Below are 13976 nucleotides of genomic sequence, written 5' to 3' on the forward strand. Positions count from 1 at the left end.
CAGTTCCAATGAAATCCACTGTAAATTTAAGAAACAACAAACCATCTTCTAAAGGCACATTACTTCACTCAAGACTTGTCCTAATGAATTCAGCAACTTCAGGTAAATAAATGAACTGATTAGAACATTAGAGTTTTGATCTTTTTCATGGCTATGTCAGCATTTATAGTGTGTTCTAAACTGCCTGGACTAAAAGTCAAGTGTGAACGATAAGCCATGCCAAGCAATGACTTCACTTGTCATAGTCCACAGGGAGACTCTTGTTACTGCATGTACATTTGATGTTCCTGGAATGTCATCCTTTTCCCAGATGCGAGAGAGGATGCTGTGAACTTGTAACTGGAGTTCCTTTCTGCCAAGTTTTAGAACCTTAGTGGGGAGATATTTGTTCCCATGGCACTGTTTTTCAGTTGGCTAATAAATGTTTTGATAAGTCAAACACAGCTTGTAACGAAGCTGGGCAGAATTGTTCACTATGGGATGCAGTTAGGGGCACTCAGATCATGGACAAAGTCATTGCTAAGGTATCATCCGAGGTGCTGTTTTTCGTGTGCACTAATTGAGTCTTTCCCTTAATAATTTCACTTTTTAATAATTAATACCTTAGTAATTAATAACTTCATTACTATCATTGGGGTGGGTCCCAGCATGTTTGGGTCATAGATGGCTTCAAAAAGCTTAAGAATTCAGCTTTACAAGAAGCTGACCTTACTGTGTTCTTTTCACTCACCATCCCGAATTCAGTTTCTCTAATAGACTTCAGGTGCCTGTAAAGACACCTCATATTTGCAGTTAATTAGCTTTTGGAGCTCCTCATCATTCTAATCATACCAGTTTTGGGTGCTTTCTGGTACTGAAGTCACAAGTCTCTTCTAGGATGGCAATTATGATAGCGATTGGGGCAGGTAAATCACTAGACTCTGGCTCCTGTTGGTTGGAAGCTCTCAGGTTGGCTGTGAGGGCTATTTTATTAGATAGTAGTTTGTTTAGTTCATCTAACAGTTAGTTGTACTTGGTACAGCACAGATAATGTGGACAACCTTGTGAATAGTTATTGAGATGAATGACACAAGCTAACAGATAACACCATCTGGACAGGAGGTCTTATGTTTGAATTTAGGAAAATAAGGCTATGTTCCATTTATTTTTTCAGGAGGAGAACTTAGTTAGTTAGGCTTTCCCTACTCCATCCTTGCCAATCATACCATACCAGAAAATCGTGTCTTTTCCAACCTTGGCACTGAAATCTTCCTTCTTCCCAGAGGCCAAAAAACTATTCCTCAAATTATAGTGTGGATTCCATCAAACTCGAGGCACAACGGAAAGCTTCAAAAGAAATGCAGACAGTAGCATCAACCTTTATACAGATTGTTCCTTGAACCCTCAAAACCCTTTTTACTCAGTTAGTGGGACTGTGGAGGAGCTTTCTTAAATTTGACTCCCTGCAAAAGTTCACCTCCATCTCATGTCTTCTTCATGACTGCACTTAAGCAGGATCCACCACAGTATCAAAAGGTCCATTACATACCCAATATCAGTGCAGAATGAAATCAAACAAAACTGCACTATCACTTCTATGCCTACTGTTTTTTTCCACAATTCAATGCTACAATTTGCTTTCAACAGGCTTCTTATTAGAGTGGAGATAATTTGTAGGACAAATGTGAAATTGTTCAATTTATGTCATTCCAACCACAGTCAGTGAGCTGCAGTACAGAGAAGATGCCTACATGTGCACAGGTTCGGATATGAGTCTTAATTTTAACAGCCACAAAAAAAACCACTTTACCAAACTATCTCTGCTGTACAATACCACCAAAGAAAGCCCCATGATGAGATACTGGAAAACGAGAACCACTTCCCATATTTTGGGAACTACTTCTTAGTGAGAATAAATATCAAATATGAAATGTGCAATTCTGCTTTTATTATACAGTTAGCCTTCTGAGGAAGAGTATGTTGGGAAATCCATAAAAATGTGAGTAATGTGATCACACAGGCAGTAGTTTATTTTTGCATGCTATATATGTTAGAAACAACTGACTGTCTACAGCAACCACTTCAAAGCACTGCAAGATAACAAACACTGCCCATGAAAAATCCTCGAAACCAACATCAGTGTTCTCACCCAGACCATCCTTAGGCTTTATTACACTCAACCTATTTCAGCTGCCATGCATGTTGTCTCTTTGCCCAACACTAGATTCATGAAGCAGATACTCACTTCTGGACTCTGCCATTCAAACTTCACGTGGACAGAGGAGAAGTCTGAAGGACACCCTCACAACTTTTCAAGAACAATCGCAATATCCCCTCAACTTGTGAGAAACCTTGACCACTCAGCATGGCATTGACAACCAATGATCCAGCAACATAAATTCAAATCTCACCGTGGGAGCTAGGAAATTGAGTGTGCTTCTGAACTTGTGTCAGAAGCAGACAAGAATTACAGCACAGAAGGGCTGAAGGAACAGACTGCCCCAAAACACTCACACTTGCTCAAACTACAAGCATTTTCTGCCCAACTGATTGCAGAGTCAAAAGATGAAAATTAGCTTCATCAGCTGCCGGACAATCCTCTGATCTATTGTGGAAGCCAATCACCCTTCATTCACCCCAAGGCACTCTCTAAAGACAAGAGTGGGTTAGGAATAGTGAATCATATGAATTTACATGGCTATATGGTGGCTTCCCCGCAACCATTACTAAAATAAGATTTAATCCCAGATTTAATTACTTGAAATTACATAACTTTGCTCCCACTGTTATTGGACAATTTGCAACTACCATCAAAACTGCCAAAGTCTGGATGGAGTCAAATATTAGGTGGCAAGGCACATTTTCTAAATTTCAAGGCTTCTGTATAAAGCAGTTACACCCACATATAGATGTATTAGGAAGCATTTATAACCTGGCTAAGTCAACACGCTGAGTTTCCCATGCCTTTACTCAAAATCAGGCATAAATTAGGGTTTGGGTTTACTCTTTAGTCAGACATAGCACAATTAAGGTAGTTTTGAATTTTACATTTACAACTCAATTAAACCAAAAGTAAAACTTCTCATGGACAGTAATACTTTTCTCTTGTGATCAAAATATTTCAATGGGTCCCAGCATCTTTGCATCTTGTTTTGCATATAGCCCCAGACTTCACAACTGAATTATTGACTTTGCATAAGTAATTGCTATCAGTAATCAAGTTATTATTTCCAGATGTCAGGTGGGGAAAACATAGAGGGCAAATTAAGCAAGTCTAGTGGACAGAGAAGATTGAGGCAGGGTGGGAACATGGGAAGGTTTGCATGTGCTTTAATGCAAGGAGTCTCACAGATAAGTTAGGTGAGCTTAGTGCATGGATCAGCTCTTGAACTTACTCAATTTCAATCATGGAAATATGGAAAAGTCAGAGAACACTACAGCACAGAAACAGACCCTTCAGTCCATCTGGTCTGTGCCAAATCAGATATCACCCACTCTTGGTAACTTACTGCCAGAGGAAGTGGTAAAGTCAGACATATTCATTACATTTTAGAGACATTTAAACAAGCACTTGAATGGTCAAGTATACAAAGATCTGGATCTACACAAATTAGATTAGTATAGGTGAGTAAACAGATTGGATGAAAGTGGTAGGCTGAAGTGCCCACTTCTGGATTCTATGACTCTGAATTCACTCCAACCAAACTTTTAAAGAAGAAGATTACATAAAACAATGGCTGAATGGAAGCAGAAGTTTGAAGGAGTGGATCAAATATGTCCCATGCCTGCATATAAACTGTAGAAGTATATGGAGTTTAGCTGCAAATAATACAAGTAAGGAATTTACATGGTCATTTGCACTACAGTTATTTTCAGAGTAATTGTAGAAGTTGAGGGCTGAGTGCTGCAATATAAGATAGGAGAGAATTCGGCCAACATTTCAACTCAGTGCTCCAATAAAGCTCACCAAACCTGTACTTCCTCAGGGTGCTAAAGAAATTTGGCATGTCCCGACGACCAATAACAACTTTTCCTGATGCACCAAATCCTACCTGGATGCATAGCAGTTAGTTATAGAAACTGCTGTGAAAGTGACTTCAAGAAACTGTAGTGTTGTAGACACCACTCAGCACATCACAAGAGTCAGCTTCCTCTCTATGAACTTCATCTGCCTCAGTAAAACAGCCAGCATAGTCAAAGACCCTGTCCACCCTGGACGCGCTCTTCACCCCCTGACACCCCCCCCCATCGTGCTGAGTACACAAAAGCACAAACCACCAGGCTCAAACACAGCTTCTGCACTGCTGCCTTTATAAGACTATTAAATGGTGACCTAGTATGACAAGATGGACTCACAAACTACCTTGTTGTGAACTTGTACTTTATTGTTTACCTGCACTGTTATTCTCTGTAGCTGTTACACTTTATTAAGCATTGTTACTGTTTTACCTTGTTCTACCTCAATGCACCATATAATGATTTGATCTGTATGAACAGCATGCAAGATGAGCTTTTCACGGTATCTCAGTACATGTAAATAATAATAAACCAATTCCAGTCCCGAAAGTGAAGATAAATGTGGTCAGCTAGTTCAGTGCAATACTCACCATTCTTCCGTTCATTCAAAGGAGGTAGGCGTGGATTTGTCTGTAACGTAAGCTCTTGGAACTCATGGGCAACCATTTCACTTCGTGGGCTTGGCGTTATTAAACTCTGTAGAACTGAGTCTTCCAATTCAGATACTTGTATATTATCCATCACACTCAGTAAGATGGTTGGAGTCATCTGTTGATCCATAATGATGTTAAGTTCAACTAGAAATAAAGTTAGGAAAAAAATCCATTCACTTTTTTTAAAGCATTAATGGCAACAAAATATTTGCACAAGCTTTCTGTATAGTTCATGATAGAATCCTAGGTATTTGGAGATTGGAGCAGACATTTTCCGGCACAACTCATTGAAACACCCATGTATTTCCCCAGAAGTGTGAAATATGCAGCACATTGCAAGTGTTTACTGGCAATAATTGCAACAAATAGCTGATATAATTCAAAAAGGGGTATATCATATAGATATTAATGTGTAAAGGGTATCACCTTTACTTTTTATGATTCCTCATTTTGAAACTGGAAGTGTTTGTTAACTAATCATGATCAATCACATATGACTAAAGGTCTATCTCATTCCCACCTGGCCATCCCACTGACTTCACCCAATCAGGTCGATCGAGAACATAGAAGCACTATTTCCCACCTCCTGTCCCATCTCACTCTTCTGCTCATTTCCCTGCCCTCTGGATCCTTTCATTTCCATGGCAACCAAATCTTTGTCCGTGTTGCTCCGTTTTACATGGGTGAGTATGGAAATTTGCATTGTTACCAAGCCCCTGTAATGCACATAAGTGAGTTTTAATGTCTCACAGCATACAAACCACACCACAGTGAGGATATACCTATTTTGAGTCTTTTAGTGACTTTAGATTTGGGGCTAAATACCAACTTTAGCACAAGCTTAGTGCATTAAAAATAGGTGTGATCTAATTCCAATACAGTGGTATCATATTATTCAACAATGAACCTCAAAACAAAGTCCTAATTACACAATAAGAAACGGACTTAAAAAAATTATTTATTAAATTATTTTCCTTAGAAACAATTGAAAACTAGCCTATGCATTTCTTTTTTCAGTTCCATAGAAAGGAATCACAGAATACTAATGCAACACTTTAGAATGGGAGGAAGGATGATGGTCTAGTTTAAAACACAATGCAGCAATTGCTGAACACCTTACAAATGCAATTTATCATTGTTAAATGTAATTACTAACAAAGATTTGAAGCACTTACACCCAATATTCCACTGAAATTTATAACTAAATTACCATTTGCTCTGAACTACTTGCACAGACCCACTGATGACAGCAAATTACAAACCTCGGGAACAAAGCTTTAGACTTCAAAACAAATTTCAGCTCTTCCCCAAACTACCTGAGCCACTTTTCATTATGTCTTCATTGTAGCATTGCTTTTATTGCAAAGCAAGAGTAAGAAAATCTTGCTACCCTACAACATTTTGCTGAGACCAAACTAGAAGTACTGTACACTATTTTAGTCTCTTTATTTAAGAACATACTTTCTTTATAATTAGTACGTTAAGATTCAATAGATAAATTTCTGGAATGTGTGGGTTGACTTGGGGAAGAAAATGGAGCAGAATGAGCTCATTTTAGTTTGGGTTGAGAATAATCACTTTATTGTAACATATAAAACCCCAGTGAAATAACCACTGCAAAGATGCTGCCCCTGGAGGAATTAAGAATAAGGGCATTGTCTCAGGATAAGGGCTTGACCAGTTCAAACCAAGATTACAAAGACAGAAAATGCTAGGAACACTCAGGCTCTGTGTAATGAAAAATAAGAGATAACTTTTCAGATTGAAGAGTGAAAAAATATTTTTCATCTTGTGTTAATTCTGTTTATCCTTCAAATGCCTCATCTGCTAAGTATTTCCAGCACTTTTTGTTTTCGTTTCTAGGTTAGGGTTTAGGGACAGGGATGTGGGTGTATAAGACTACGGTTTAAGGATGTGGTGAAGTTAGATGTCAAGTCAGAGTCCAGGCCACCACTTCTCATTCAAAGACCAGAGACGTGGACAGGTGATGCAAGATATCTGGAGATTAGGCCTCTACTCTGTACTCAAAGCACTCAGCGATGTGTACATGTGATGCAGAACATATCTGACTGTCAGGTTAGCAAGTGCTATGGTTGAAGACCAGCGAAGATGACGTCTAATGGTCTACTGCTTCAGTGAGTCTGCCCCAGGAATGGAAGGTCTTGCAAGCAGAAGGCATGAGGGTCAGTGATCTAATAGGTACACAAGCTGGCAAGTCCACAGTTCGATGCCTGGGATTCAGGTTCTGTCATCAACTACTTCTAGGGTCTAAGTCAAAGACTGAAGTCCACAAGTCGATCAGAAGTTGAAAAGTCAAAGCCCTGGGTCTATGAGTCTGAGAGTCCACTGGGAAAGTTAGAGTCTCATTGTCTGAAAATCCATGAGTCCACTGGAGGCCCAGAGGCCTTCCTTGGGGTTTGGAGGACAGTCTATGTACATAAGTGGGTTTGTGGCTAGGTGGGAGGGAGGCCAAAGATTTTGTTTTGCTGTGTTCTGTGATGTTCTACTGAGCATTGTGGGCATGCTATGCCCCCTGCACATCCATAGGTTGTGTTGGTTCACAGCATTTTAAATCACCCAACCAGATCATGATGTCTGATCAATATCCACTTGGACCCCAGAGGAGTATATAAGGTGGGATACCGAGGAGACAACACCCTGAAATGTGTACTGATGGTGGTTTCTCCATTGGAGCCAAAATGTCTGCAAACATTTTGTCAAGCTTGGCAATCAACCAAACTTCAAACAAATGTCAGATTTCATTCTGTTTTGAGACATATGTGATAACTAAATTAATCAAAATGTGAAATTAATCTGAATCATTTCTCAGAGGATAGTGAATCTTTAAAGTTCTCCAACCCAGGTGGCAAAATGCTGAGTCATCTACTGCCATACTAAATGGAAGGTTAGTTATTAGTATGGAGCAGGAAAATAATGTGGAGGTCAAAGATCAGATCAGTAATTATTGAGTGCCAAAGCAGGATCAAGGAAGCAAATGTTATTCATGTTATAGTCTTAGAAGCTGTTAGATAGATATATGAATATACAGGAAATGGAGGGATGTGGTTCATGTAGAGGTAGAAGAGAAATACAGTTGGCCCTCCTTATCAGCGAGGGATTGGTTCCGGGACCCCCTGTGGATACCAAAAAACGTGGATGCTCAAGTCCCTTATATAAGTGGTGTAGTATTTGCATATAACCTAGGCACATCCTCTAGTATACTTCAAATCATCTCTAGATTACTTATAATAGCTAATACAATGTAAATGCTATGTAAATATTTGTTATGCTGTAATGTTTAGGGAATATTGACAAGAAAAAAAACTGTACACGCTCCTCTCACTCACAACACAAGCAGCGAACGAACAAGACATGAGGCGAACAATGATCAAATGACGAGTAAAACTTTTAATCATTTCTAGATTACAGAATTTATAACACCTAATACAATGGAAATGCTATGTAAATAGTTGTTACATTGTCTTGTTTAGGGAATAAGGACTCTTTGGAGGAGGCTCAATAATTCTAAAGTCAGGAACTGTGGAGGTTGAGGGCTGAGGATCTTCAAGCATTGAATGTCGAGACTTCAGAATTGCAGCTCCTCTGGGAACGCTGCTTTGGCCTCGGCATTAGCCGATGCCAATTCTCCCGTGATCTTTACGTTCCTGAGGCTGTAGCGCTTTACATAGCCAGCCAGCCAGCCATCCCTTACTAGCCTTAAACTCTTTTCTTGATTCATTCTTACCAACCTTACGGCCCACTTCGGTATGCGACATGCCACTTTTCAAAAGATCTAATATTTCTCCTTTCTCGGTGAGAGACAGCACTTTACGCTTGCTCTTAGACTTTGAGGAATTGCTTTGACCACCTAATTGCTTTTTAGGAGCCATTTTTTCCACAGGAAGAAAGTAGCGAATGAACGAGATGCAAGGCAAACAATGCTCGAACAACAAGTGCAGGAAGAGCACTTCCGGGTTTTCTTGATTCGTGGTCGGTGGAATTCGCGCATGTGGAACTCACGGATAAGGAGGGCCAACTGTACTTTAATTCAACACCATGTTCTGTGTAGATGTTGTGAGTTGAAGAGCCTGTTCTTGTGCTCTACTCCACTACTTTTTATGTCTTATTTTCAAAATTATTCTTCATTCCTGAGGTATAATAGCAATAACTACAAAAGCAAAATATTAAACTATAATGTTGGAAAAGTGAAGCAGGCAAAAAAATAATTGATGCAGAAAATTAAGTAATAATAGCATTCAAACTTCTTGGAGCCGTGAATCCATACCCTTCTTCTAAAATAACTGCAGGTAGACATCCAATTAGCATGTTCATTATTCTGACTCACTAAATAGTAACTACCAAATCCAATTTCCAATCTAGTTGTTTTCCATGGAACTGAGGATCATTTACAGCTTTCACTCATTTCTATCTAGTCTTTCTCTCCTTTACTTCAATTCCCTTTCACTTACTTGGTTATATTTTACAGTGTCATATTTCCATGGTAGGCTGCAGTCACATTTATTGATTTCCATTTTTAAGAACCTGAATTGCTTTTACTTAACCTCAAATATTTTTGAGCATTAAAGATAACTTTGGTAATTAAATAGATAAATTCAATGCTGCAACTTGAAAAGGCTCATTTAGCAATGTTAATCAAATGGTTGACTTCAACCATTGAGATTGTGGATTACTCAATAAGTCAGGTAGCATTTGAAGGAAGGCATACAATAGCATTTGAGCAAAGTTAGTACCAATATTCAGGAAAGCGACAGATGGTGCAATTCTGTCTTCAAGGATGCTCATGGCCTTTTAAGAAATTTCAGACTTTTCTATTTTCATTTGTAAGCTTCTAGCACTTAGCCAATAAGAAATACTGATTTTTAACTTGCATTACATTCATTTTCACTTTTATAAATATTTGTCTCAATCTTGAAAATCCCAACAACCAATGAAATCAATATGCAGTCCATGTTAAAGGAGGTTTACACAGCCTTATTGGCCACTGTTTATTAGATCATAGGACCATAAGATATAGGTGCAGAATTAGGCCACTTGACCTATTGAGTCTGCTCTACCATTCAATCATGGCTGCAACTTCTTTCTGCCTTCTCCCCAAAACCTTTGATGCCCTGACTAATCAAGGGCTTATCAAACTCCACTTTAAATATACTCAATGACTTGGCCTCCACAGCCGTCTGTGGCAATGAATTCCAGAGGTTCATCACTTTCTAGTTAAAGAAATTCCGGATTATCTCTGTTCTAAATAGACATCCCTCTATTCCAAGGCTGTGCTCTGTGTCCTAGACTCATCCACTTTAGGAAACATACTCTCCATATCCACTCTACCTAGACCTTTGAATATTCAATAGGTTTCATTGAGCTTGCTTCTCATTCGTCTAAGCTCAAGCAAGTACAAGCCCAAAGCCATCCAAAGCTTTTCATACATTATCCTTTTCATTCCCAGAATTATTCTCATGAACCTCCCCTGGACCTTCTTCAATGTCAGCATTTATTTACAGAGATAAGGGGCTCAAAACTGCTCACAATACTCCAAATGCGGTCTGACCAATACCTTATAAAGTCTCAGCATAACACACTTGTTCTTATATTCTAGTCCTCTTGAAGTGAATGCCCACAATGTATTTGCCTTCTTGCCACTGACAACCTGCAGGTTAACCTTTAGGGAATCCTACACAATTAGAATCAGATTTATTATCACTGGCATGTGACATGAAATTTGTTAACATAGCAGCAGCAGTTCAATGCGATACCTAATCAAGCTGAGAAAAAATAAAAATAGTAACAATAATAAATAAACAAGTAAATCAATTATGCATATTGAACAGATCTTTTAAAAACATGCAAAAACAGAAATACTATATATTTTTTTTTAAAAGTGAGGTAGTGTCCAAAGCTTCAATGTCCATTTAGGAATTGGATGGTAGAGGGGAAGAAGCTGTTCCTGAATCGCTGAGTGTGTGCCTTCAGGCTTCTGTATCTCCTACCTGATGGTAACAGTGAGAAAAGGGCATGCCCTGGCTGCTGGAGGTCTTTAATAATGGATGCAGCCTTTCTGAGACACCACTTCCTAAAGATGTCCTGGGTACTTTGTAGGCTAGTACCCAAGATGGAGCTGACAAGATTTACAACCTTCTGCAGCTTCTTTCGGTCTTGTGCAGTAATCCCGCCATATGAGACAGTGATGCAGCCTTGTCAGAATGCTCTCCATGGTACAACTATCGAAGTTTTTGAGTGTATTTGTTGACATGCCAGATCTCTTCAAACTCCTAATAAAGTATAGCCGCTATCTTGCCTTCTTTAAAACTACATCAATATGTTGGGACCAGGTTAGATCCTCAGAGACCTTGACACCCAGAAACTTGATGCTGCTCACTCTCTCCACTTCTGATCCCTCTATGAGGATTGGTATGTGTTCCTTCGTCTTACCCTTCCTGAAGTCCACAATCAGCTCTTTCATCTTACTGATGTTGAATGCCAGGTTGTTGCTGTGGCACCACTCCATATCTCACTCCTGTACACCCTCTCATCACCATCTGAGATTCTACCAACAATGGTTGTATTGTCAGCAGTTTATAGATGGTATTCGAGCTATGCCTAGCCACACAGTCATGTGTATATAGAGAGTAGAGCAGTGGGCTAAGCACACACCCGTGAGGTGCACCAGTATTGATCGTCAGCGAGGAGGATATGTTATCACCAATCTGCAAAGATTTCCGGTTAGGAAGTCGAGGATCTAATTGCAGAGGGAGGTACAGAGGCCCAGGTTCTGCAACTTCTCAATCAGGATTGTGGGAATGATGGTATTAAATGCTCAGCTATAGTCGATGAACAGCATCCTGATTAGGTGCTTGTGTTGTCCATGAGGTTTAAAGCCGTGTGGAGAGCCACTGAGATTGCATCTGCCATTGACCTATTGTGGTGATAGGCAAATTGCAATGGATCCAGGTCCTTGATGAGGCAGGAGTTCAGTCTAGTCATGACCAACCTCTCAAATCAATTCATCACAAGGACTCCCAAATCACTTTGCACCTTTGATTTTGAATTATCTCTCCATTTAGAAAATAGTCTACATCTTTATTCCTACCAAGGTGCATGATCATACACTTCCCTACACTATATTCTATCTGTCACTTCTTTGCCAAATACTCCCAATCTGCTACCTGCCCTCCACCTACTTTTGTATATTCTGCAAACTGACCATAAAGTCATTAACTCTCTCATCCAAATTGTTGACATATAACATGAAATGAAGCAGTCCCAATACCAACCCCTGTAAAACACCACTAGTCACTTGCACCAACACGAATGGATCCCCTTCATTCCCACACTTTGTCTTCTGCCAGTCAGCCAATTTCTATCCATGCTAATATCTTTCCTATTATTCCTATCTTTCCTCTTATTTTGTTAAACAACCTCATGCACGGCATTTTGTCAAATGCCTTCTGAAAATCCAAGCAAGCAACAACTACCAACTCTTTGTCTATCCTGCCTATTGTTACTTCAAAGAATTGCAACAGATTTGTCAGGCGAGATTTGCCCCTAAAGAAATCATGCTGACTTTGGCCTACTTTATTATGTGTCTCCAAGTGTCCTGAAATTATTTCCTTAATAATAGACTCCAACATCTTCTCAACCAATGAAGCCAGGATAACTGGCTTGTAATTTCCTTCTGCCTATCCCTTCTTAAAAGTGGAGTGACACCTGCAATTTTCCAATTCTTAGGAACCATGTCAGAATCTAGTGATTCTTGAAAGATCATAACTGACGCCTCAAAATTATCTCTTCAGTGACCTTTTTCAGGACTCTAAAGTATACTCCATCTGGTCAAGCTGACTAATCTACTTTCAGACCTTTCAGCTTTCCAAGCACCATCTCCTTAGTAATAGCAAGTACACTCACTTCTTCCCTCTGACACTTCAATTTCTGGCATACTGCTAATGTCTTCTATAGTGAAGACTGAGCAAAAATCCTTATGCAGTTTGCCCACCGTTACTGCCTCTCCAGTGTCATTTTCCAGCAGTTTGATATCCATTCTCACCTCTCCTTTACTCTTTATATATCTGTAAAAACTTTTGATATCCTCTTTTTATATTACTGGCTAGCTTACCTTCATATTTAATCTTCTCACCTGATGCCCTTTTTAATTGTCTGGTTGAAAAGCTTCCCAGTCCTCTAACTTCCCACTAATTTCTACCATATTATATACCCTCTCGTTGGCTTTTACACTGTCTTTGACTTCCCTTGTCAGCTATGGTTGTCTCTTCCTCCCTTTAGAATACTTTTTCATCTTTGGGATGTGTCTATCCTGTACCTTCTGAATTGCCCCCAGAAACTCTAACCACTGTTGTTTTGCCATCATCCCTAATAGTGGTCCCTTCCAATCAACTTGGCCAGTTCCTCTCTTATTGAATTGAATTGACTTTACTTCTTACATTCTTCACATACATGAGTAAAAGTCTTTATGTTACATCTCCATCTAAATGTGCCATGTACAATCATAGTAATCTATAATAAATAGAATAGTCAATGTAGAATAGAGCACACTCAAATCAGTGTGAGTTGATCAGTCTGATGGCCTGGTGGAAGAATCTGTCCTGGAGCTTGTTGGTCCTGGCTTTTATGCTGCTGTACCGCTTCCCTGATGCTAGTAGCTGGAATAGATTGTGGTTGGGCTGACTTGGGACCCCAGTGATCCTATGGGCCCTTTTTACATACCTGTCCTTGTAAATGTCCTGAATCATGGGAAGTTCACAACTACAGATGCACTGGGCTGTCTGCACCACTCTCTGCAGAGTCCTGTGATTAAGGAAGGTACAGTTCCCATACAAGACAGTGAGGTAGCCAGTCAGGATACTCTCAATTGTGCCCCTGTAAAAAGTTCTTAGAATTTGGGGGCCCTACCAACATTCAGACAGACAGACATACTTTATTGATCCTGAGGGAAATTGGGTTTCATTACAGCTGCACTAAGAATAGTGAAGAAATATAGCAATATAAAACCATAAATAATTAAATAATAATAAGTTAATCATGCCAAGTAGAAACAAATCCAGGACCAGCCTATTGGCTCAGGGTGTCTGACACTTCTAGGGAGGAGTTGTAAAGTTTGATGGCCACAGGTAGGAATGACTTCCTATGCCACTCAGTGTTACATCTCGGTGGAATGAGTCTCTGGCTGAATGTACTCCTGTGCCTAACCAGTACATTATGGAGTGGATGGGAGTCATTGTCCAAGATGGCATGCAACTTGGACAGCATCCTCTTTTCAGACACCACCGTCAGAGAGTCTAATTCCACCCCCACAAC

General features: G+C 39.6%; 1 protein-coding gene across 5 annotated transcripts in view; it reads right to left on the minus strand.

Moving 5' to 3' along the window:
- Positions 1-13976, minus strand: part of mrtfba (myocardin related transcription factor Ba) — a 233184-nt gene that overhangs the window by 117322 nt on the left and 101886 nt on the right. For 3 of the 5 annotated variants that reach the window (XM_059979310.1, XM_059979311.1, XM_059979308.1), the window contains exon 4: positions 4587-4793. In XM_059979310.1, coding sequence (XP_059835293.1) covers positions 4587-4776 — 190 coding nt within the window. In that variant the 5' untranslated portion in view covers positions 4777-4793. Of the gene's footprint in view, positions 1-1210; positions 1245-4586; positions 4794-5169; positions 5252-13976 lie in introns of those variants that run through there. The other 2 variants (XM_059979309.1, XM_059979314.1) reach the window with 2 other exon arrangements.

The sequence above is a fragment of the Hypanus sabinus genome, chromosome 9 (genome assembly GCF_030144855.1).
Source record: "Hypanus sabinus isolate sHypSab1 chromosome 9, sHypSab1.hap1, whole genome shotgun sequence".
NCBI classification, from domain to species: domain Eukaryota; kingdom Metazoa; phylum Chordata; class Chondrichthyes; order Myliobatiformes; family Dasyatidae; genus Hypanus; species Hypanus sabinus.